Below are 23,599 nucleotides of genomic sequence, written 5' to 3'. Positions count from 1 at the left end.
CACCAATGCCTAATTATCTCCCGCCATTATAACGTGTTCAACCCATATTTTTAAGAAGAAAATATCCAAAATATGTATTCCCCCACCCCCCTTCAGCACACACATCCACAGAGAAAAAGTCTCAATACATCAGTTACCTGCAGGAGCTCAGGAGAAGAAAGAGAAAGCTTGAAACGATGGAAACGCTTTAAAAGTAATCTCAGAATATCCTTTCAGACATTTCCTTTTGACCTTTTGGCTTTTCGGAGTTTGGACTGTGCAAAAAAAATAACTGCCTCACAGTCTCAAAGGTAGACAGTGTGAGTAAGACACAGATGTAATCAGCGCAACTGATCTGACTGCTGATTGTGCATTTGGCTCTTTCAGGACAGGCTGTGGGCAAATGTGGCCAAGTGTCTCAACTGTGTAATCGCCATGGTGGATAAACTCCAGGAAGAAGACAACACCAAGCAGGATCCAGTCCCAGAACATCAGCTAGCTGATGTCATCACCTCCCACAATCCTGGTAAATTACATTTTCAGTTTGTTTAGCCCATCGTTTACAGTCTTAGACAGGCCAAATAATTGCTGTGTCAGTCAAAAGTAAAACTTTATTTGGCTGATGATACAGTGATGTTTTGCTCGTTAGGATTCAGATCTGGCCGCGGTCGTGATTACAAACTAGCAATACTATACTACAGTTTGATCACAGTTCCTTCATCTATGTTGTAGGTTACCACCTCTGTTTGTCTGTGCGTATATATATATGTGGATGTACCGTCACTGTCTATTTCATTAGGTACAGCTTGCAGTAGCAGCTTCCTTAAATCTTTGTAAAATAGAGCCAACAAGGTGCTGGAAACATTCCTCAGAGATTTAGGTCCATACTGACAGATGCTGCACGACATGATGCACATCTCCAGTTCCACCACATCCCAGATGTGCTCTGTTGGATTGAGATCTCGTGACTGTGGAGGTCATCTGAGTACAGTGACCTCACTGTCATATTCAGCAAACCGGTTTGACGTGATTTGAGCTTTGTGACATTATTGTGCTGGAAGCATCCATCAGAAGATGGGTACACTGTGGGATGGATGTATATTCAGGTATGCTATGGTGCTCAAATGATGCTCACTTGGCCCTAAGGGGCCCAAAGTGTACAAAGTAAATGTCCCTCACACTATTACACCACCACAAGCTTGAAACCATTGATACAGGGCAAGATAGATCAATGCTTGAGATTCGTCAGACCAGGCAACGTGTTTCCAGTCTTCTGTTTTCCAGTTTTGGTGAGCCAGTCTGAATAGTAGCCTCGGCCTGCGTAGCTGACAGTAGTGGCACACAGTGTGGTCTTCTGCAGCTGTATACCCTGGTTCAGAGTTTTGTGCCTTCTGAAATGCATACCTACACACAGTGGTTGTTATGAATGCTTATTTGAGGTACCGTTGCCTTCCCATCAGCCTGAAGCAGTCTGTCCACTCTCCTCTGAACTCTGACATCAATGAGGGCATTTTCGCCCAGATATTTTCTCTTTTGATCAATTGTGTACATACCCTAGAGATGGCTGTGTGGGAAAATGCCAGTAGTTTCTGGAAAATTCATATGAGCCCAACAGGCACCAGAATCATGCCGCTTTCAAAATCACTTAAATCAGCTTTCCTCCTCATTCTGATGCTCAGTTTGAGCTTCAGCAGGTCATCTTGATCATCTACATTCCTGCATACATGGAGTTCCTGCTATATGCCATGTGAATGTTTAAAGGTGACATTTCTACCTTAACACTTCAGCTAATTTAGCTTTCTTTTGTTATTATTTTGTTCATAAGTTTTCTTTAGCAGAAACATCCCATTTTTTTTAAGTCTGTACATTTTTGTTTTTCTCTTCAGTTAAACAGGTAATCCAATGCCTCATCGGTGAATTTCCTCATGCAAATTATAATGCAGAATATGCATTAACCGATCCATCACTGTCACAGGCAACATGTGGTGATACCACTGTATTGTAATGTGCCCGTCACTATGCTCCCGTCACTAAACAGCAGTCCTTTTAATGCTAAGAAGTGCTCCTGAGCCCAAAAAAACATTTTTAAGCGTTCGTACATAGATTTTTACTGTGGGGAAGAAATAACATTGAGTAGTTCATCATATTTTTCAGAGTATCTTAAGCTGAAATCGAAAAGAGTTCCAGCGTTGCAGACTCCCTGTTGTTCAAGCACTGGCAAATGAGAAACTCATATTGTTGCCAGAGAAGTGGATGAAAGCTACATTTCGTATGCAGAGCCATTCACTGTTGACCACAAGCTGCCCAGTCTTCCCTTACGTCCAATGAAATCCTGCCTCAAGCTTGTGTTCAGCCAAGCGCCCAGACTGCTGCAGCTGCCAATTGGCACACAGAGCCACAGAGCAGTGGCATTAGACTGACCAGGCGACAAGGAGAGGCTGTGTGTGTGTGTGTGTGTGTGTCAGTCACACACACATGCTGTGGAGGCATTGGTGCATTTGTATCATTTTGTGTCATTGTGTCTTTGTGAGCCAGCAGGTGAAAACAAGGCCATCAGCCCCTGTGTTCATTCTGAAAGATAAGCTCAATCCTCAGAGCACCTTTATTAAGACAGGCTCAGAGAAAGTGGTCATCTGCTTGTCAAAATACAAACATGGAAGGAATAATGAGAGAAGCTTTATCTCTTTTGTGAATCCTGGGCTTTTGATGGCACTGCAGGGGTTTGCATGTTTGGACAGGTGGGCCAGTGAAGAGATGACAGCTGGAGTTCTGTTTCCTGCTCTGTGCAGAGGCAGTATTTGCAGAATGAGATAAGACGTGATTTCTATGACAGGGCAAGGGCAAGCTTGATATGCTGTACATATCAAACTGTGTGCATGTCTGTTTGTCCGCAATGATTCACTCTTCCCTCCTGAGAACTTTTCAATATGTTGAAGCTCAGAAAGAATATGTGGTATGGTTGGAAAACTCATCTTGAGCACTGCTTAACCAACACTGCCCCCTGGTGGCCACTCAGAGGCTCGACTTTATCAGAAACCAGTGAAGGATGCAGAGAAAGCATCATCACAGCTGCAATGCAAGTTTCCTGCACACATTTTGAGTTTGCTGCATGTCCAAAATAAACAACCACAAAGAGGTCACAAGGATTACATAATTTATTTGATGTTTGCTGATAGTAATACGGTACAATGAGAGCTTAAATATTATAACAGTGTGACAGAAATTATATAGTCTATACCAATGATTCATGACCAGAAGTAGTTGTACCCTCCTAGTTGTGATTTGATTTTCAAACACAACAATATGTTTTTATATGGCCTCCAGTCTGATGTGTACTGCACAGGATAATTTATTTAACTTAAGTAATAAAAGAAGAAGTGTATAAAAACACTTATTGCACAATGTTGTTATCAAAGGTCAACAAGTCTGGTGTAGACAGGAAAATTGTGGCGATATCTCACAATACTTCACATTTACAGTAATGGTTAAAAGAAAATACACCCTCTTTAAATTCTAAGTTTTTTTTGCAACAGGACATGATAAAAAAAAAAAATTATATCGGGTCGAGCCTTTAAAATTGAGCTGAATCGGACATGTGCTGTAATAGCAGCACGTGGTCTGGAGCATTCAGGTGTGGCAACACAATCCTTAAATTGATCTTACAGAAGCAATTTGTTACTTCTCATAAGGCTGGGAAGGGTTATAAAGCCTGACAACGACAGTGACAGTGAGCAGTGCTCAGAGAAACCCACGAGCTACATCTCGTTGTTACATGTCGCATGTTACAGTGGTCCAGTCAAATTCCAGACCTCAGCCTGCGATGCTGTGGTAGGACCACCAGAGAGCTGTACATGAATTTTGCAATGTTGCACAGAAAAGTGTTTCAAAGTTCTGACCAATAAAATCATTCATCAAAAGATTCCTTCCAAATTTTGCTACTAAATGTGGATCTACAACCTGAATAATGGGTTGTACTTTTCACACACTGATTCTGGTTTAGACTTAGTTTTTCTGTTCGTCTCAGTTGCGATTTACCAAATCTGAAAACCTGGTAAAGTCTAAAAGTCTTATTTTTATTATGTACGAGTATAACCTCATATTTGAAAGAGTACGAATTATCTTTGTGCCATGACTGTAAATATTTTATATGAATATTAACTGCAACTCTGAAACCCCCACAGAGAATTACAGGCGGAGGGTGAGGTGATGACTTAAATGAGAGAAGAGAAAGTTCAACTGTAGAAACTGAAACAATAGTGTCCAAGGAGGAAATCAGGAAAGACGCACGATTTCAGTTCATGGTTTACAAGCAGGTGGTGCAGTAACACCTGATCTGTCAGCCCAGGATGAGTAACGCAGGGCAGTTATTAAAAAAACATCCAGGTTCTCCAGCATCGATGGGATGATGATAAGAATTAAGACTGTGAGGGGTTGACAGCCAGTAGGTCATATTTAATGAATTATGTTATTTATTTATTTATTATAGGCCTTTAATCCTAATTCTCAGAAACTTTGGCTCATGGTGTTTTGGAAAAGTATAAAATGTTTTGTAAGAATGAGGTTGTTCTTCATCATTAGATCGTAGCATACAAACAACAAGCTAAATCTTCTAGGCGCACTGTTTGTGAATGACGCCTTCAACACGAAACAGTTTAGCGTGAAGATTTCTTTTTTAATTTACCAATTTTCTACCCTAATTTTCATATGTGCCTTTTAAAAAACAGAGATAATAATAATTTTATTGCTCGCTGAGATATTTTTATGTTCAAATCAGCCAGAAACAGATGGAAATAGTAAGAAAAATCACCAAGTTGCCAGTTTAGGAAGAATAATTGGATTTAAAGTAAACAGACCACAGTAAAACTGATCAATGCATATAAGATAAACCTACACTTTTTTTTTTCTTCAATTCAAAATGTGGGACTTTCTCAAAGCCTTTCACTGATTTTTAAATGAATGGATGATTCTTACAGTATCTGCTGTCTAAAATTTTTTAGTCTGCATGAAAAATTCCTCTATTAAATTTCTGCATCTGCCTAAAGGCAGCAGGACACACATGCGGTCTATAATTTGAGATGTGCAAGCTGGCGTACTCCGAGGGGTTCATTAATTTTGTGCTTTGCTGCCGCCTTTTCAGTGTTTCAAACCAAGTTGCATTTTTGTGTGGGGCCTTCCACCTCACACTGCAGCATACAGTGCTTGACCTCGCAGAGAAATCGCTTGCTGTGATTGAGATGTTCCCCATTGCATCTCTTTTTCACAGGTGACTGGAGGGAGCAGTTGTGTCCTCTGGTGACCCGGTTAAAGGACTGCGTGATGGAGGTGGTGGAGAAGGCGAAGAGAGCCATGACCTTTGTGCTCCTGCAGGAGGCAGCCTGCAGCATTCCACAGGGCTTCCTGCTCCAGCAGAGGCGAGACATAGTCTTCAGTCAGGCAGTAGGTGGCTGCACTGGCATAATAAACAACTCTTTAGGAGTCCTCCAGAGCATGGAGCTTCTTTTCATCTGAATTTAATCTGAAAGATTTTTGCTTTTTGTCGATACTTTCTCTTCTCATGAATGAATCATAAATCTGCTGCCCATTCACTGCTTTATGCAATAGCAGCTTGAGCTGTAAAGGATTTTGTCATCTAATTTTTTTCCCTCGTGGTCCAAAGTACAGCATAATCAGTGCAAACAATATAATATGTTGGTTGTATATTACTTCATGTTTGCATACTGTAGAACTCAGGGTGTGGAGTCATGTATTTGTTAGGCTCTGAACTATATTTTATATTTAAAGGGTTTACTCCAGTAGGACTCATTCGCATGTCTCTGCTGTATACATCAACATTAAATGAGCATGAGCAAGTAAATAAAAGGAGTAACATGGATTCAGGTAACACATTTGTTGTGGTGTGAAAGTGGCTGCAGGTTCTGATCCTTTATAATTGAGCTGAATCGCAGTATTTTGGACCCAGTGTATTCTTGGTTCACCGTTTAGTGTTTGCTGCATAGTTGCTTGTTTGAAAATGTCTTAGTATTTGTGTGTTTGTGTGTTAAACAGCTGGCAGCCTTGGCCTGTGGTTTCGTCATGCGGTTGTACGCGGGAATGCAGGACAAAGGCTTCCTGAGGCAGCTTCACCTCGTTGGCCTGGTTGCTCAGTTTGAGAGCCTGCTCAGCACCTACAGTGAGTGAAATCACGCCGGTGACCTCACGACCTACATTGAATTTTACTGTTTGTGTTTGCTGTTAAGTAAATCCCAGCACGTTTAAGCAAGTCAGACTAGTAAGGTGAATGATTAAGCTGTAGTACATAGCAAGGTGAGGCAAGGTGAGTCACTGCAGTGTTGTTTTTGGCTAAATGCCTTCATTACCGGCACCCATATTTCTTCATCCTTTAATTGTGACCTGGAAAATGGTATATCTCCTGTTAATGTTTGTCATAGAAATAAAGAGAACAGTAAGTAACAGTAAGAGTTGAATAAATACAAGGGAGGGAGGTTTCTCAGTTATGGTCTTCGTTAAACATGCCCTGTTGTGTGTATGCATGCAACGAGAACGACTGACATCACTGTCGAGCTTGTTTTCTGTGGCCGCTATAGGTGAAGAGTTCGGGATGCTGGAAGACATGGAAGTGGGGATCTCAGACCTGCAGAGAGTCATGTTCAAGATTACAGAGGCCAAGTCCGATGACCTCAGTGACCTTCAGCCTTTAGTTTGTGGCCGACGGTAAGACCTTGTTTTTTTTTTTTGTTTGTTTGTTTGTTTTCTTGCTCAAGTCCAATTATAGGAAGGAATACGGGCCAAACACTTATTTGCGGCACATGTGGTCACCTCTAATGGTTTCTAATATACCTCTGAGATCAGAAAATCAGCATCAAATCAAGCTATACTCGTTTTATTGAGATATGCAAACATAGAAAGTAATGTTTTTGGCTTGAGAGAGTTTCTTTGTTTATAGAGGAAATCTAAGTTTAAAGAAGGGAAATGTCCGTATATTTCAAAAGTAGGGGGATTCATACTCTGTGTTCAATGAAAACTGAACACAGGAACTTTGTTATAATGGAAGCCAGCCATTACAAAACAGCGTTGTTTTCTCTTGCATTGTGTTTCACTAAGGATACAATTGGCGCACTTATGCAAAACATCCAGGACCCCTCTCACACCAGCTCCAACACGGATCTGCAGCATAAAAAATATCGGAGCAGGTTTTTTTCTTGTTTGTATCACTTTAGTGTAGGTCATCACATGTGCTTTCCTTTGTGTTTCATATTGTGAAAAAAGAAAAACTTAAGCTTGATTTTCTTGTTTACTTTGTTCCTGATGTTGCTGTCTACTGGGACTGTCACTGTATCATAACTGTGGTCCTCTGCTTCTTCTCAATCACCACTATGTCTGGTTGGCTCAGGATCTCAGCCCCAGGAATCGCCTGCATACTCTTGGGTACATATTCAAGGGTATTGCTGTGTACCAAGAGGAACCCAGGACCCACTGCACCGGCGGGTTCATCGCGATACCTAATAGCAGTCAGGGTGCCATTGCCTAGCCTTATTAGAGGTCTCTGCATCCCTCCATGGATATGCCTCACTGACCCACCATCAAACCGGTGATGCTGAATGATGTTACAGGGAGAATAACGTTCTCCACGGCTTCTACCGACCCTTTCATGTCTGTGACATGTGCTCAGGGGGAACCTGCTCTCATTTGTGAAAAGCACAGGACACAGACAGGTCCAGTGGTGGACCTGCCAACTCTGGTATTCTACTCTATGGCAAATGCCAATCATGCTCCACGGTGCCGGGCACAGAGCACGCAATCCACTAAGGATGCTGGTCCCTCAGGCCAACCTCATGAAGTCTGTCTCTGATGTTTTTGTCAGACATTCACACCAGTGGCCTACTGGACGTCATTTGTAGGCTTCTGGCAGTGCTTATCCTGTTCCCCCTGCACATCTCTTCTAATGTAATTGTGTATCTATTAGTGAAAAACAGTCAGGAAAACTAGGAGGGAAGAAAAATGTCAACGGCCTCCACTTGTAAAACCATCATTTCCTCTCTAGTGCACATGTTGTTAATTTCAGCACCAAAAGCAGCTAAAATTGATTACTTTAAAAAGTCTTAGGGTGACACAGCATAATTACGAGTGGGCTGAATTCCACACGTTTTCTCTTAGACAAGTATCCGTTCACTGTGGCTCATTCAGGAATGCAGGTGGAAACTTTCCTCTTCATATCTGGACTTTGATGTTGTCAAAAGTAGCTAGCATTCAATAAATGCAGAGTCACTGAGATATAATGTAATTATTATTTGAATTATTATTTGACGTTTAAAAAAAATACACATGCATGTGTGTATTATTTTTATTATCCTTGTATTAGAAGATAAAACAAGTGTGGAACTGTGTCAAGTAGTAGTTAACTGTTGTCAGGGAAAATTTAACAATGACCTGCAACATACCCAGTGACCTTGATTTGAAGTGGGTTTAATAAACACATTGCAATGTGGAGAGAGCATCCCAGTGGAACACCAGGACCATCTCTGAATTGTGGCCACCGCCCTTACATCTCATATACAGAGACACAGACAAAGAACATTCCACAAACTCTTACATGTTGGCCCCTCTCACGGGTGGGCTATACCTTCTCCCTCACAGAGAGAATTATGACCTTGTTTTCTGCTTGGCCGCCACCGAAGGATTTACATCCCTGATAAGCAGAAGGAGTCCCACTATCTGTTTAACGTCTCCCATTACAATGGCCTCACTGTGTTAACATTCCACATGCATGTAAACTAGTGACAGGAGTGCTCTTACTATAGTAAAGTGAGAAAGTGATATTACTATAACTAATGTGATATGATTAAATATGTGATTAATACATGAGAAAAGAAATCTGCCACCACACTGTGCAAGTGGCGGAAAGGAGAGTGACTACTGAGTATGGGAAAGTCCATATTTTAACAATTGTTATACGTGATTATGATTTCACACAGTCTTGTAAGACAAAAAGTTAAAAACCACTTTAGCATTTATTTAGTGCAGTTCAGTCGAGAAACGTTTGAAAGAAAAATTTAGCCTAATCGAAGATACCTCCCATAGGGGAAAAGAATTATTTAATAGTATTGCAGGTAGCATAGCTTCACAATACAACTGGTAACCAGGTGAACTTTACTCCATATACAGATGAGCTGTTGACACAGATATTATCTGGCTTCAGTCCACAGCAGTTTTGTACATTGGTTTAAAAGTTCAAATCAGCTGATCACGAATGTCCTTTCCCATCTTTGAAGAGAACCTTTGCTCACGTGTTGGACAGCTGTTGACAGGTCAAGCTGTTTTTTCTTATTGCTTACCTTGAGCATTGTGTCTGGTGTGATATTACACTCCTGTGGCACCTCCCACTTCCGTGCCACTCTTTGAGGAATTCTAAAACGCGCACACTGGCTCTCTGGTTTGTATACACACCATCAGTTTCTCTCTTTACATCTTGCTCAGGCCTGTCTTAGGTATCATGTTATAGAACTTCCCAAACATATCACATCTATTATGCGGTAAAATGTATCAAATTACTTTTTTGATGGATGTTTCACCGTCTTAATCCTTATTTTCTCTCTCTCACTTTCTCTTTGCATTTAGAGACCACTTCACTGTAGAAGTGCCATTACCTAAACTGGTTTTCCATACCTTACCAGAGGAAATCAAGGAGGGGAAGCTTCTCCGAGTATTCCCGGTGCTCTTTAATGTGGGGATTAATGAACAACAAACAATAGCAGAAAGGTAACCTGGATATTCTTTGCTCCACTCCAGTGCACATGAAGACGAGCACTGTGTATGTGCTGATCTAAACACAGATCCTATTGTCATTTCTAAAGGAAATGCTTTAAATCTATAGCTAAAACTAAAAGATTATTGTTGTTTAGTTATAGCTGGAGCCATCCAAACCACTAATAGCATATTCACATTTTTTTACTAAGTGCCTTTATTGTTTTTAGTTCTGCTACGTGATAAATAGTGATTATGGCTTTAAAGAAAAAGCACATATAGCTGCTGTTACATAAACAATAACAACATTATTTTTGGTGTAGAAACCTGCCTGCTGTACTCTTCCCTGACCCTTGAGCTTTTTGAACCTTTACCACGGGCCTTCTCAATGCTTTCACCTCCCTTACCTTGAATGACCTTTCACCCAGTGATCCAACCAAGTTCCAACTGCTTACAGTATCTCCAAGTTGTGCTTTATAGTTTGCTTTTTTTTAACGTGACTAAAATGTAATGGTACATCTTCATTCATCTTGGCTCTTTGAATTCCATTGTCTAGCCAGAGACGCCTTTCCATCCGGTAGCTGGAAGCTCCCCTGCGTGGAGTGCTGAGAGTTTCTATCAAAAACATAATTTATTTTGGTAGAAATGATTCATTGTAGGTTTTGATTGGCTTCGAGTCAGCTCTTCATGTTTGCAAGAGGCACTAAAAGATTTGTGTTTTTTGGAAAGTTTGGTAAGGTTTATGGGTCTCTCATGGAAACGTGACAGTTTTGAAGGAAATGGAAGCAAATTTTGTGTCCGGTCTATAAAACCTCTGATGAACCTTTTCATAATCTTCTGAAGTTTCTTCTTTCTGGTTCCTACGTAAACTTTGACTTATTGTACGCATTGACCTTAAAATAGGAATTATTTGTCTGTTTGATAGTGTATTTGCTGAATCAATTTAGGCATAAATTATAGGTAGTTTTTAAGTTTGTTTTCTCTTGCTGCTAATCCAGTGGGTCTTTGGACATTACATCTGCATATATACAGTTAGGTGCATATGCTTTTTTTGGGGGAAACTTTGATCATTTTGCCTCTGTACACCACCACCACAAATCAAGCAATTAATGTGTGGTTGAAGTGCAGACTTTCAGCTGTGATTTAATGGGTTTTACAAAAAAAAAAACCAACCCAACATACTTTCAGAGATTGAAAGCATATGAGCAGCTGGCTGACTAGCAGTTCTGTGGCCATATGAGGGCTGCTTTCTTGTTATTTCATTCGAAATTAAACAGGCAAGACTTCTGAAGTTGAACCTAACATCACCTTTCAATGGAGCTCTCCATATGAAGTTCAATTTTAGTGCAAGTGTGGGAGGCTGAAAACCAAATATAAACTTATCAGAGAAATACCAAAAAACTCTAGGAATGTTCAAAACCAACATTCATCCAGGACGCACCAGCTGAACAACACCAAGAGGCCCGAAACACTACAGAAGAAGCAACTCTGTTCATCTGGATGTAGAGTTTTCACTCATACAAGTGACTTCTTTGTTTTCATCTGACTGCAGATTTCCCCAACCTTATAAACAGTACATTTGCATAATAACTGATACTCGCACCACTGGCGTACAACGGGCTATGACAAAAAAAATACACCAGTAACAAACACCATATCCAGAGACCACCCCACTGAACCATGTTTGGGGCAGGGTTGGCCAGGATTCACACAAACTGCCCATCAGGATAAATATTTTTTCCCTAACCGATCTTGCACTCTGTTCTGCTCTCAGGTTTGGAGATATCTCTCTACAAGAAAGAATAAACCAGAAGAACTTTGAGACATTAGAAGCCTATTACAAATCATTAAGTGAAAAGGTGCCACTAGAATGTAAGTGCACAACTTTAAAATAATTTTTACTAAAGAAACATCTTCATCTTTGGTCTCATGTGTTTATGTGCAGAAAACAGTATTAACATATTTTTTTGTGTGGGTGAATAATGTGTACTATAATCCCATTAGAATGGTTCACACCTTTTATAAAGCAACCGTGAATTTTAACACGTAGAACATTTCTGTGAAAGAAATATCCACACCTGATCTACAGCCTGAAGCTTGTCTTCATTAACCTCTGTTTTTGTTTTGTGCAAACAGGTCTACCGTGTTTTCAGACACAGACCGACATAAAGGAATTACTTGAAACTTTGGGCCAGAATGTAGTCGCGAAGAAGAAAAAGAATGTGGAGATACTGTGGACTGCTGGAACGGTGAGGCTTCTACTGTTGTTACTGTCTGGATGGTAATTACTTTGAAGGGAACGATATTGTATTTTTTATATATTCATGTTGTTTTCTTTGTTCTTTTTAAGCATACTTTAAGTTTGTAGCAGGCTTTTATAGAGAAACATAGTTTTAAACAGCTCAATATGGCATTATTATCACTTCAGATCAGATTCTTCAGATAAATCTATTGACCTTGAGGGAGAGGTCAGAGGTCAAATGTGACATGATACTTTAAATCTGTTTAAACACTCTCAAAGTTCAAACCTTCATAGAAAAATAAGTCCAGTATAATAGAATAAAACCAAAGGCGCCCACGGGTGCCATAGATGGTGCAAAACATTTCGTCAACATTGTTGTTTGTTGGGGAGAAAACTTACAAACATACAGTACATTGTGTACTGTGCAGGAGACATGGCGCGAGATTGATTGACAATGGTCTACAGCCAATCAGGACGCAGAACACAATTCGCTCTTATAGGGGAAAAAAAAAGAAAACAAACCTCGAAACAGCGAAACTGCGAAAGGTGAACTGCGTTCTAGCGAGGGACCACTGTATGTATTCGATTTGTTGGCAGTACACACTACACTTGTAAGAATCGTATTTAATGAAGTTATAAGACTTTTGGTCCATTTTGGTTTTTAAAAGATGAAGTTGAATTTGAAGACCTCATGGATGAAAACTAAATTTTAATGGACTGTTAACAGAAACTCAGTCTACATCCCTACAACGTTTTATCAAAATTCATTCAAAACTTTTGAAAGAATGATAACACACACGCACGTGAACATTACCTGAATCATCCTTGGCAGAGGTAAAAGTAAAACACACCTCAACTAATAATGAGTAACTTGAAACTACAAAGGCAAATGAGGAGTAATGCCAGGGCAGATGGAAATGAGCGAAAGCTCCTTCTCGAGCTTTTATGCGTGCAAGTGAGCCTTCTGCAGGTAATCAATACTAGGGATGCATCAGAGTGAAGCAAGGATGACATAAAAATGAAAACACTAATCACGTGGCAGATGTGTGCACGTGTCTACGTCAGGATATGTAAAACGAGATGAGTCACTTCACAACATTTTGCCTTCATGATGTATGCCAAACCGATGGTGATGTTGTTGTTTTTTTTCCCTCATCCACTTTCCACCAGATCTGCCGAAGGTTAAATGGCATCAGGTTTACCAGCTGTAAAAGTGCCAAAGACCGAACATCCATGTCTGTCACTCTAGAGCAGTGCGCTCTCTTGCGTGATGAACACCAGCTCAGCAAGGACTTCTTCGTGCGCGCTCTGGACTGCATGCGCAGGTAAGACAGTATTAAAGGAGGCATCAGAAGCCAGTCCTAAACAGACTGCACTTAAAAAGTTAGTCATAAATGCGGATTTTTTGCTCAACGAAAAATATCTTGGTGATCAGAGATTTCTGCCGTCGTCTCCTCTCTTCAAGTGAAGTTACTTTCAGGATCTTGTTGGTTTATGTATTCAGAGTATACATGCGAGGCTGTTTTTACTGAAACTCAAATTCTAAAAAGCTTACTAGATACTATTACAGGCAAGTTAGAAAAATATCAATTTTCCAATGTTTTCGTTACCACACTCTTAATCTTGCTACATTTAGCAGTAGAATGGAATAAGCCTGAAGTAGGCTTGTCATTACAAGCATGTATTACAAGTAATAACCTGCATCCACACCACCCATCACACACATCAAAGGCATTTTATCTGCAACTTTTCCTCCCAGCCCATCACCATTACATGATCAACATTCCCTTCCCTCCACCATCATCACCATTCTTCACACATTCAGAGGCAGCAATGCATGTTCCTGTTAGTCCTGTAGTTTAGTGTTTGTGTGTTTGCCAGCAGGGAAACATTCACATCTGCCTAAATCTCATGAGGTTTAACTGCATAACTTTGGCAAGGGCACTGGTGAAATGCACATCTGAAATGTCCGTGGGACTGACCTGTATGGGACAGCTGATGGCAGGTGATGGAATGAAGACAGAAACTCTTAACGACACAAACACAGCTTTAATACAATTATACAATTATACAAGAACATTTAGTAATAAGTAACATTTTAACTGATGGGATGGTTTACAGTGTGCAATCAGGACAAAAAGGTTCTTCCTAAAACTGCAAATGAACAGAAACAATGTAAAGCTGTGAACCAAAACAGTACCAAATTATATTCAGTGAGAACCCCAGTTAATTAAGCTTGTGACTGCAGAGATGTATAAACTGTGAGGGGAACATTTTAAAGATAAAGTTTCTGTCTTGGGTAGGCCAGGGCTATTCTTGTGATATTTGAAAGATTTGCACACATGCCATACGGCTGCTTTACTGTAGGAAGAAAAGGAATAGTCAGTATAGTGAATTTTACAGTGAAAGGACCATGATGGATATCTAAAATGATAAAACATCAGTCAAGCCCGTAATGCAACTAAATGCATTGACATGTTGCAGATATAAGTGCAGACTGACTCCAATTGATTGCAGCTTGTTCGCAATCTGTCTGCATGTATGAATTAGACAGCAAATATTTGCAAATCTTCAGAAATCTGTTTACAAGTGCAGTCAGTCCGAGTGAGATTGTGACTGGTTGACGACATGTTTCCTGTCCCTCTCCCCATCTGTGCAGTTGTTTTTTTAACTGAAAGTGGTTCCAAAATTATTTGCAATCAGACGCCAAAAGCAAAAGAATTCAGTAAACAAAGGACATTTTAATGAATTTATGGAAAAAAGCAAAAAGTGTTGCAGATAGGTTGCAGAATATACTCGCCAGAGTTCACAAGGGTACAATAAATCTTTCAAAGAAGGGAAAAGGAGATGGGAGGTACTGGAGACAAAAGTTCAAAGACACAGAAGGACAACAGGATGATCTGACCGACTGGAATATCTGGCACAAGTGAAAAGATATGAGGTGGGGCAGAAAGGAGAAAAATGAAAACAAAGGTCCTCGCTCGTCTAAGTAGTTCCACTATTTGCTAAACCTATTTTAAATGCTGCTGACAGTGATGCTAATCTGTCCTAAGCCTGATGTGAATGATTTCACAGAAAGGAAATCAGCTATGTGAAAAAACAAGTCTCATGTTTCAAACTGCTGCTATAAAAAAGATTGTTTACTTAGGACCGTATTCATACTTCACTCAGGCCATTTCTTCATGGCTTACACTGCAGTGTTTTTCATGGCATGGTTCTCACACTTTTACTCCACCTGTCACTGTCTACTTGTCTGTGGCTGCTATTCTGCATTCAGGCTGTACTAATACCTCTGGGTCTAAGTGGGCCTTGTGCTACTAGCCCTGTCAGGTCTCTTTATCAACTGACCTTTCCTAGAAAGCCTACTTAGACAGCATCTATACTGGACTAACACTAGTGTTTTCACACTCTGTCTCTGTTCGTTCTGTTTTCATTCTGATGGGCACTCCTGCAGTCGACTGACCCAGGGAGACATTGGGCAGTGGGAGGACCCTGAGGCTGGCGCCATGACAGAGAACAAACCAGCATCACGACACTTTTATCCCATTGCCCTGCTGCTCGTTAGCTCCCACTTACTGGTTGTGTGGCTCATTTTAAGTCTTGTTTTTCTGCTTGCAAAATATCAATAAACTGTTGACAATGACATCTCTACTCACTGCTTTTCTTCCTGTGTTCACTAGTTCTTCTTTTCAGTAGGGGTACTGCGGATTAACGGGTAATAAGCAAATAAAATAAATGTCAAACTCAGGCTGTAGGGCATTAACGTCAGATGTTTTTATCTGACAAGAAAACGCCTTCCTGAGAGTTACATTAAGATCACACTAACTGCCAAAAGTATGATTATGAGACTGTTTCCCATGGCTCAAACCAGACTCCTTGTTTTTTTTTTTTAATCAACAGCAAGAATGCACAAGTCCATCCGTCAGTGTACTCTCTGAATACTCATGGTCATGAAAGGACATGTTACTTTCAGCAATGTGTTTTTGACTATATTTTTTTTTACACGTATGGCACAAATGTGGCGTAAGCACACTCCCTTCTTTCCCAATCTCGTCTTTTCATTTGAAACGCTGTGGGGGTGAGGGCAGATTGAGCAAATCTCGAAAGCTAGATAACTTATTGAAATGCCAAATCATTTATTTTAGGAAAAGCAAATCTTTTTAGCAACATGTTACTGAAACATGCTGGCGATGTCAAACTTTGTATCGGCACATTATTTTTTGTTGTTTTTGTTTTTTTACAATTTACATTTTATATGTTTTCTGTATCAGCTGTTTGCCACAGTGGCTCAACTTATATATTTACTAAAACACGATATTATTTATCAGATCCAAGCATTTCATGCTATAAAAGCTAAACTGCCATCAAAGTAACTACTGAATGCCAGCTATAATATTTAATACAGCCACAGATGTACATCTGTTTGTGTTCTGCTTATTTCTATTGGAGTCTGTCCTGGGCCCACCTAATGATGCGCGTCTTCACCGGTACATTACTTCTTCTTTTGTTAATTTATGTTTTCCGTCTTTTTTGAGTGTTTTAATAATAACTTTCCATTTGATTTATTTCATACACAGCAGATTTTGAATACACAGACTAATCTTTTTTTCCTTGTCTTTTTAACTCTAACTAAAATATCATCAGTGACAATGTCTCGACGCATTTGTTTTGTTGAGTCATTGTCTATATACACATATAGTGTATATTTACAAGGTTTCAGCATTGAGGTTGGTTTTGTATGGCCCTGGTCTTCTCCTGGGACTCGTGACAGTTTCAGAGTTAGACATACAAAGTGACCCTTGTGTGCATGGTCTGAGAGAAGAAAGAGAGAGAGGCTGTGCTGCTGCTGCTTTTACAAATCAACGTGATAGATTTTTGGATATTTCTCGCTCTTGTCCTGATCATCTGTATAGCTTCGTCATGAGTAATGAATTTGTTTTTTGATTCGGCCTACATGAGACAATAGACGTGTGACAGAGCGTGAGAGGTGTGTTTGAGTCTCTGGCTCAGTGTGTCAGAGATTGACAGCAGCCCTAACTTGAGACAATAAATATTTTAGAAGCACTTACTGACTCACCAACCTGAGTTTACATCTGAAGCCGGTATTGTGTGGCCCGTATTTACGTACTGTTGTAAATGACTTGTTGGCCTGTGATCTGTGAAACATATCTCAAATATATCTGCATGTGAAGTCATTTTGATGCACAAGCAACATTCCTGTCACAAGGTAGAATTAACTTTTTTAGAAAGCTTCTTACACCCATTGTTGAAGCGCTTAGCAGGTTAGCAGCCACCAATTTGTTCATCTGAGCTGAATGGAGCTCACTCAGTGGTTTACAGCTGCTGACAAACAGACACCTTTCCTTTAATAAACATTTGACTTATTTTTATTCTGGAGATCTGAGGCTAAGGAAAAAACATCTGGGGCTAGACAGCGAGGGCATTAGGCTGATTTCAGATTTTTCTTCACATTTTACAAAGACCACCAATATTACTATAAACAGTGTTTGTAGCTTTTAGAAGCTATACGTTACTATATGAACTAAAGCAGGGATGTCAAACACAAGGCCTGGAGGCCAGACTCCAATGGACAGCTTTGGAAAATGCGAAGGAGAACAGAAATTGACACACACACACACACACGGCACCATAGAAACTTATGTTATTCTTGTGTGTGATGACATAACTAGGGATGGGTATCGTTTAGGTTTTATCCGATACCAGTACCAAACCGGTACTTTTTAAACGGTGCCGGTGCTTAAACGGTGCTTAAACGGTGCTTAAATAATGGAGAACACAAAATTGGTCCAAAAACCTCTCATGTTCAGCTGGTTTTTTGGAAAAAGATAACAATGTCAGCCTTTTCTGCAGCTATAGGGGATTTATGGCATCACTCTTGGATGGAAGCAGTGCTTAAACAATGGAAAAAACACAAACTTTGTCCAAAAACCTCTCATGTTTAACTGTTTTCCACTTTTTCTTTGGTCATTTTAGCCTTTTTGGCCAGGGTGAAGGGAGCATCTGCCATCAAACAAGAAGATAGCCGCATGTAGCTATGATGATGTTTGCTAGTTCACCTTATGTGCATTAATGTAATAACGTGGTTAGCCTACACAACGTAAATTACACACGAACAACATTAAGCTACTCATGCAGAGAAGCACGGCTGCTGCTGCCATCATCATCCGTCATCATTTCTGCTACACTGGCAGGGCTAGGGGCCAGGACTCTACTCTTCGGGTTTTTGGGGGATGTTGCTAACTCCGGGTCCGATAACAGGCACCACACCCGCAGCATTTCTCGGCTTTTAACAAAATGCTATACGTCGCCAGGTGTTTCATCAGATTCGAGGCGTTACCTCCTTTGCACAGTATCAGCTTAAAGCACTTGTTGCAGGCTGCTGAGTTTGCATCTTTTGCTGTGAAGTACAGCCAGACTTTGACCGCTTCGCCTTGGGCATTTTTAATCTGTAGCTCTGCTCTAAAAGAACGTACATACCTGGGCCCGCCTACTACGCTTGCAAAAGTAAAATGATTGCCCAGAATCCGAAGTGTATGACATCTCAGGGAAAAAAAAGCACCGAAATAAAGCACCAAAATCTGCGCTGCTTTTCGGTCTGGTTACTACCGTTTATGTCAGAACCGGATACAGGTACCCATCCCTAGTCATAACACACAAGAATAACAGATGGAACATTTTTTAAACATTAGAAACTCTTTTAAATATACAGACATATTAATCAAACAACAAAAACAAACATAAAAATTATTTTGAAAGATCTCTGGCATTTGTACAGTCTAAATAAACTGAAGACAGATGTCTTTGATAGCGTTTCTGTATATGTGGTGCACTGTTTGTGGGGCTGTGTGTTTTTGTTTCATCTACTGACATGTATTGTCTGCAGTGCATTGAGCTCTTCCTAACCCTGTGGGCATTTCTTAAGTAGTCATACTGTATATATATTGAAATACATACCTCTGCACACATACAGTAAGAGTTGAAATCATAACTGGGCGTAGCTCATGTTCCCACGGCTTCTCATTCACACATTTTTTTGTGCTTGCGGGACTGCAAGAATAAAAAATAAACCTTTTTCCAGATGTCTACATATGAGATGTACGGTTCATTGACCATTGACTCCTGAACTGTCGAGGTTCTTATTATTTTACTTAGAGAACTGTTTTTTATTGTGTTTTGTTTTTTGTTTTTTTGTTTTTTGGGGGGGGGGGTACTGGTAATTGATATCATAAGCCGTCATTCTCAAAGATCAGACAGTTGCCTTGCTTGCAGCGTTACTCTGTGCTTCTCTAGAAGTTGTGTAACTACTTGAACTAGGGGAGGCTAGCACAGTCCCAAAAGCTGTCCTCCAACGTGCCACAGACAGTGTCCTGCTTTTGGGTCTACTTTTTTCTGACTTGTGTCTAATTTGGAATGGAACAAAATGTTTATAACTCACTGAAGGCAATGGGAGACTGGCGTAGATGGAAACTGTGCATAAGGTTAAGGCTGGCCAAGTGTTCCACAGTTTGAGTATAGCAGAGACAGAGACAAACAGACATCAGAGTTTGTGTGTGGATCTGTGGAGTGGATGTGATGTACTGCGGAGCTTCAGATGGGAGGATTGAACACAGAACAGTTGATTTAAATGAGAAGGTAGCTCCACATGGGTCAAACGGTCATAGATCTGTTTGGTTAAGAGTCCTGCTGTTCTGTTAAAAATACATGTTTTTAATGGTTTATCTAGACCGCTGGGAAACTTGCCTTCTCCTTTTAGCATTACCCCGGTCAGACTCAATAATATTTCTCAATAGCCATTCAAAATTCTGGATTTGGACTGGTTGAGGGAGAGGATTAACTTTTAATAGTCAGGTGGTTTAACCACATACCTTTGACTTATACACTATATGTTGATCTAAATGAATACAAGGGTCAGTTTGGACAAAACAGCTGGGTGCTGATATATATAAGTATGAACCACCACCAACAGCAGCAACAAGCAACAAGCCATTCATGTTTGCTTTGAAATGCATTTGACTATTGCATGAAACTGGACTTGCAAATCAATGGGACAACAGAAAATGTCTCATCAGAATTGTTAAAAGCCTTCCTTGTTTTGCATGCCTTTAATTCCCACATGGAGAATGTATGAAAATGTGAATAATTAGCCCATCAAATGGCCTAGAAGTGAGATTTTCTGCATGTTTTCCCCTTGGTGACATTTTGTTTAGTATCCTATCCTGACTTCCAACTCACGAGTTTGGTTGGGCAATTAATTCCCACAGGAGAAACTTAGCCGGTTGTGGAGGCCTGCACCAATAGACTGATCTCAATTGTGCTCAATATGTATTTCACTAACCACGACACTCTCTTGTATTGTTTCACAGCTGTGTGAAAAATCTTCAGTTTCATTTACATCTCTCTGAGAACCATTTATCCAAGAATACTTGTAAGAACTATTCGCCCCACAGCAGGTTGCTCTGCAGGTTTGATTTGACACACTAAATTCCCCTCCTGACATAAACCCTTGAGGGATTTGTGTCTCTAGCAAGAACTGAACCAGGAACCTTTCACTTACAAACTAATGTGCAAACAACAACACTACGGATCCCATATTTACTGCATAGTTTTGTGCTTTCTTTATCCCAAAGCAGCCACAAAGTAGTGCACAAAATGTTCAGGTTCTTTTTTTTGTTTGTTTTTTGAAGGCGTGTATATCATTAATACCACAAACTTAATTTTAAACCTCACTCATGTTTACTTTTTTGTTCTCTTTTTTCCACCTTTCACCTTCATCACTTGATCATCAGAGAAGGATGTCGCATTGAGAATGTTCAAAAGAATATTAAATGCAGGAAATATGCCTTCAACATGCTGCAGCTGATGGCCTTTCCCAAGTGCTACCGACCACCAGAAGGGACTTACGGCAAAGTTGACTCTTGAGGAGAAAAGCCACGTACTGTAAAATTAGTCATTCAGTATTATTATTCTTTAGTAAATATTAAAGATCATAAATGATAGTATGTAAAATATGCTGTTAATAGGAAACACAGTTGCTGGAGGTGTGTGTGTGTGTGTGTGTGTGTGTGTGTGTGTGTGTGTGTGTGTGTGTGTGTGTGTGTGTGTAATGAGGGTACATTCATAGGCATTAAAAAAATTGGTCCATTTTAAAATAAATGCACTTTCCACCTCACCATACATTGGTCATAACTTAAGCAACATTAAGCAGAACAACTTGTGGGTAAGTCAAAGTCTTACATAATGTGCATATATCAGCGTATGAGAGAGATAACTAGCCTAAAAGAAGAGTTTTCAAGTGACTAGCTATTTTGTTTGTTTACGGTGACCATGCATTTGGACGTTCACTCGGTAAAAGTTAATATTTGGAAACGCTGACCTATGTTTGTAACAGCTCTTAAAGTTTCCGTAATCTTTGCGGACATCCACGTTCCCTGTGGTTTTTCTCCACAGGGAAAACTTTATTTGGATACGTGGGCCTTAAAAAGATAGTATGATGTTAAACAAAAAATGAACAACTTGTGCTGTTCTCAAGAAATCATATCAACATGTTTTTTGATGAAACACAGTATTCAGATTCAAGATTCTCAGTTGGTTTTTGACTGAAGTCTACAAATTTCCCTCTGCTTAACACTGTCCTCTAGCTTTGCACCCCAATGGCAATTTAGCCCATGTTTTATTCATGACATAACATAGAAAACATATCAAACATTTAAACTGAGACATTTTATCATTTCATCATAAAAATTGGTTGATTTTTGAAGGCAGCAACACATCTCAAAAAGTTGGGACAGGGCAACAAAAGGGTGGACAAGTAAGTGATACTAAAAGAAACAGCTGGGGGAATATTTTTCAACTAGTTAGGTTATCTGGCAACAGGGCGGCAACATGATGGGGTATAAAAAGAGCATCTTTGAGAGGCAGAGTTTGTCAAAAGTAAAGCTAGGCAGAGGTTCACTAAACTGCAAAGACCTGTGGCTGCAGATTATGAAGGAAAAAAATTCAGAACATCCAGAACATCCAAGAAATGCTGAAAGTTGTGTATTAAAAACTCTCATCAAAAGATTCCAAGGCTCTGGACATACCTCAGAATCAATACTGAATGCTTGGGATCTCTTCAGGCCTTTAGATGGCACTGCATCACAAACAGCCACAATTCTGTGATGGAAATCGCTGAATGGGCTCGGGAACACTTCCGGAAATTATCGTCCGTGATCACAGTTCAGTATGCCATCCAAAAATTCAGGTTAAAGGTCTGTCATTCAACAAAGAAGTCAAATATGAACATGATTCAGAAACACCGCCACCTTCTGTCAGCCAATGCTCGTTCAAAATGGACAGAGGCACAGTGGAAAACTTCTTTTTGGAGAACATGGTCATCCTCCGGACTGAGGAGGAGAGTAAGCATCTGTATTGTTATCAATGCTCAGCTGCATGCCATCAGGATCTCTTTGATGTTATGGAAATAGATCAGTAACTATGGAATTTGTGGCTTGCACATCTGGAAAGGGACCATCAATGCTCCAAGGTATATATGCAGGATTTAGACCAACATATGCTCCCGTCCAGACGTCTTTTTCTGGGAAGACCTTGCATATTTGAGTAAGGCAATGCTAAATCTCACAGTCAAGCTGTTCCAACAGCGTTGCTTCATAGTAAAAGAGTCTGGGTGCTGAACTGGTAGTCCCGATCATTTACCAGCTGAAGACATATCATGAAAGAAAAAAATCTCACCAATACAGACCCAGGACTGTTGATGCTAGTTGCTAGAATCCTGTATCAGTCACGAAAAAGAGGATGCTACATAAACATGGCCCTGCCCCAACTCTTTGAGAAGTGTAGCTGCCATTATAGTCAAAATGAACGAATATTTTTCTTAAAATACTAAATTTTCTCTTTTTTTTCAGCAGGAATGAAATATGGGCTTATGAGATTTGCACATCATTGCTTTTTTTTTTAATTTACATTTTTCAAAACATAAAATACGTTTCTGTTTTGGACCTGGGGTTGTACTATATTTAAACAACATGAAGGGCAGGATAATGTTGAACAACTGAACGCAGTTTCTGAATGCTACGGAGTACATTTATATTATTTATTTTTCTTAAATGTTTTTTTTTTTTTTATTCTAAGGTTTGATACCTTGGGCTTTTATGCTCGTTTCAAATAATAAGTTGTATGTCATTTGACATTTAGAAATGTCTGTTTAAAATTTAAAAAAATTAAAAATGTTTTACTGCTGGTTGTGTAGTTTGTGTGAGTTTTCACATTTCTTTATGTGACATGTCAGAATCTCTCAGGCTCTAGTCCAATGCAGAGTTCATGTATTTCCCAGAAAGACATACTGAGTTGCACACGTCACAAATGGTAAATGGTAAATGGCCTGTATTTATATAGCGCTTTACTAGTCCCTAAGGACCCCAAAGCGCTTTACATATCCAGTCATCCACCCATTCACACACACATTCACACACTGGTGATGGCAAGCTACATTGAATAACTGCCCTCACACATCAGCTCTGCCAAAGTTGTATGAGGACACCGACAGCGTGTTTGTAAGACATCTGACACAGAAAATCCACTTTAACTCAGCCTGGAAACATTTGGAATGCAACTGTAACA

General features: G+C 39.9%; 1 protein-coding gene across 14 annotated transcripts in view; it reads left to right on the top strand.

Annotated features, from left to right (window-relative positions):
- inpp4b (inositol polyphosphate-4-phosphatase type II B) overlaps nt 1-23,219 on the top strand; it is a 384,743-nt gene extending 361,524 nt beyond the window's left edge. For 12 of the 14 annotated variants that reach the window (XM_082537630.1, XM_082537622.1, XM_082537633.1 and 9 more), the window contains 9 exons: nt 367-505; nt 5,243-5,415; nt 6,025-6,148; nt 6,564-6,690; nt 9,595-9,735; nt 11,495-11,592; nt 11,857-11,969; nt 13,133-13,287; nt 15,417-15,605. In XM_082537630.1, coding sequence (XP_082393756.1) covers nt 367-505; nt 5,243-5,415; nt 6,025-6,148; nt 6,564-6,690; nt 9,595-9,735; nt 11,495-11,592; nt 11,857-11,969; nt 13,133-13,287; nt 15,417-15,591 — 1,245 coding nt within the window. In that variant the 3' untranslated portion in view covers nt 15,592-15,605. The other 2 variants (XM_082537632.1, XM_082537627.1) reach the window with 2 other exon arrangements.
- The last annotated feature ends 380 nt before the right edge of the window (nt 23,220-23,599 follow it).

This window comes from Aulonocara stuartgranti (assembly GCF_965226115.1).
Source record: "Aulonocara stuartgranti genome assembly, chromosome: 6".
In the NCBI taxonomy this organism is placed as follows: Eukaryota; Metazoa; Chordata; class Actinopteri; order Cichliformes; family Cichlidae; genus Aulonocara; species Aulonocara stuartgranti.
Note: the sequence above shows the minus strand (reverse complement) of the source record. Positions and strands in the feature narration are given on the sequence as shown.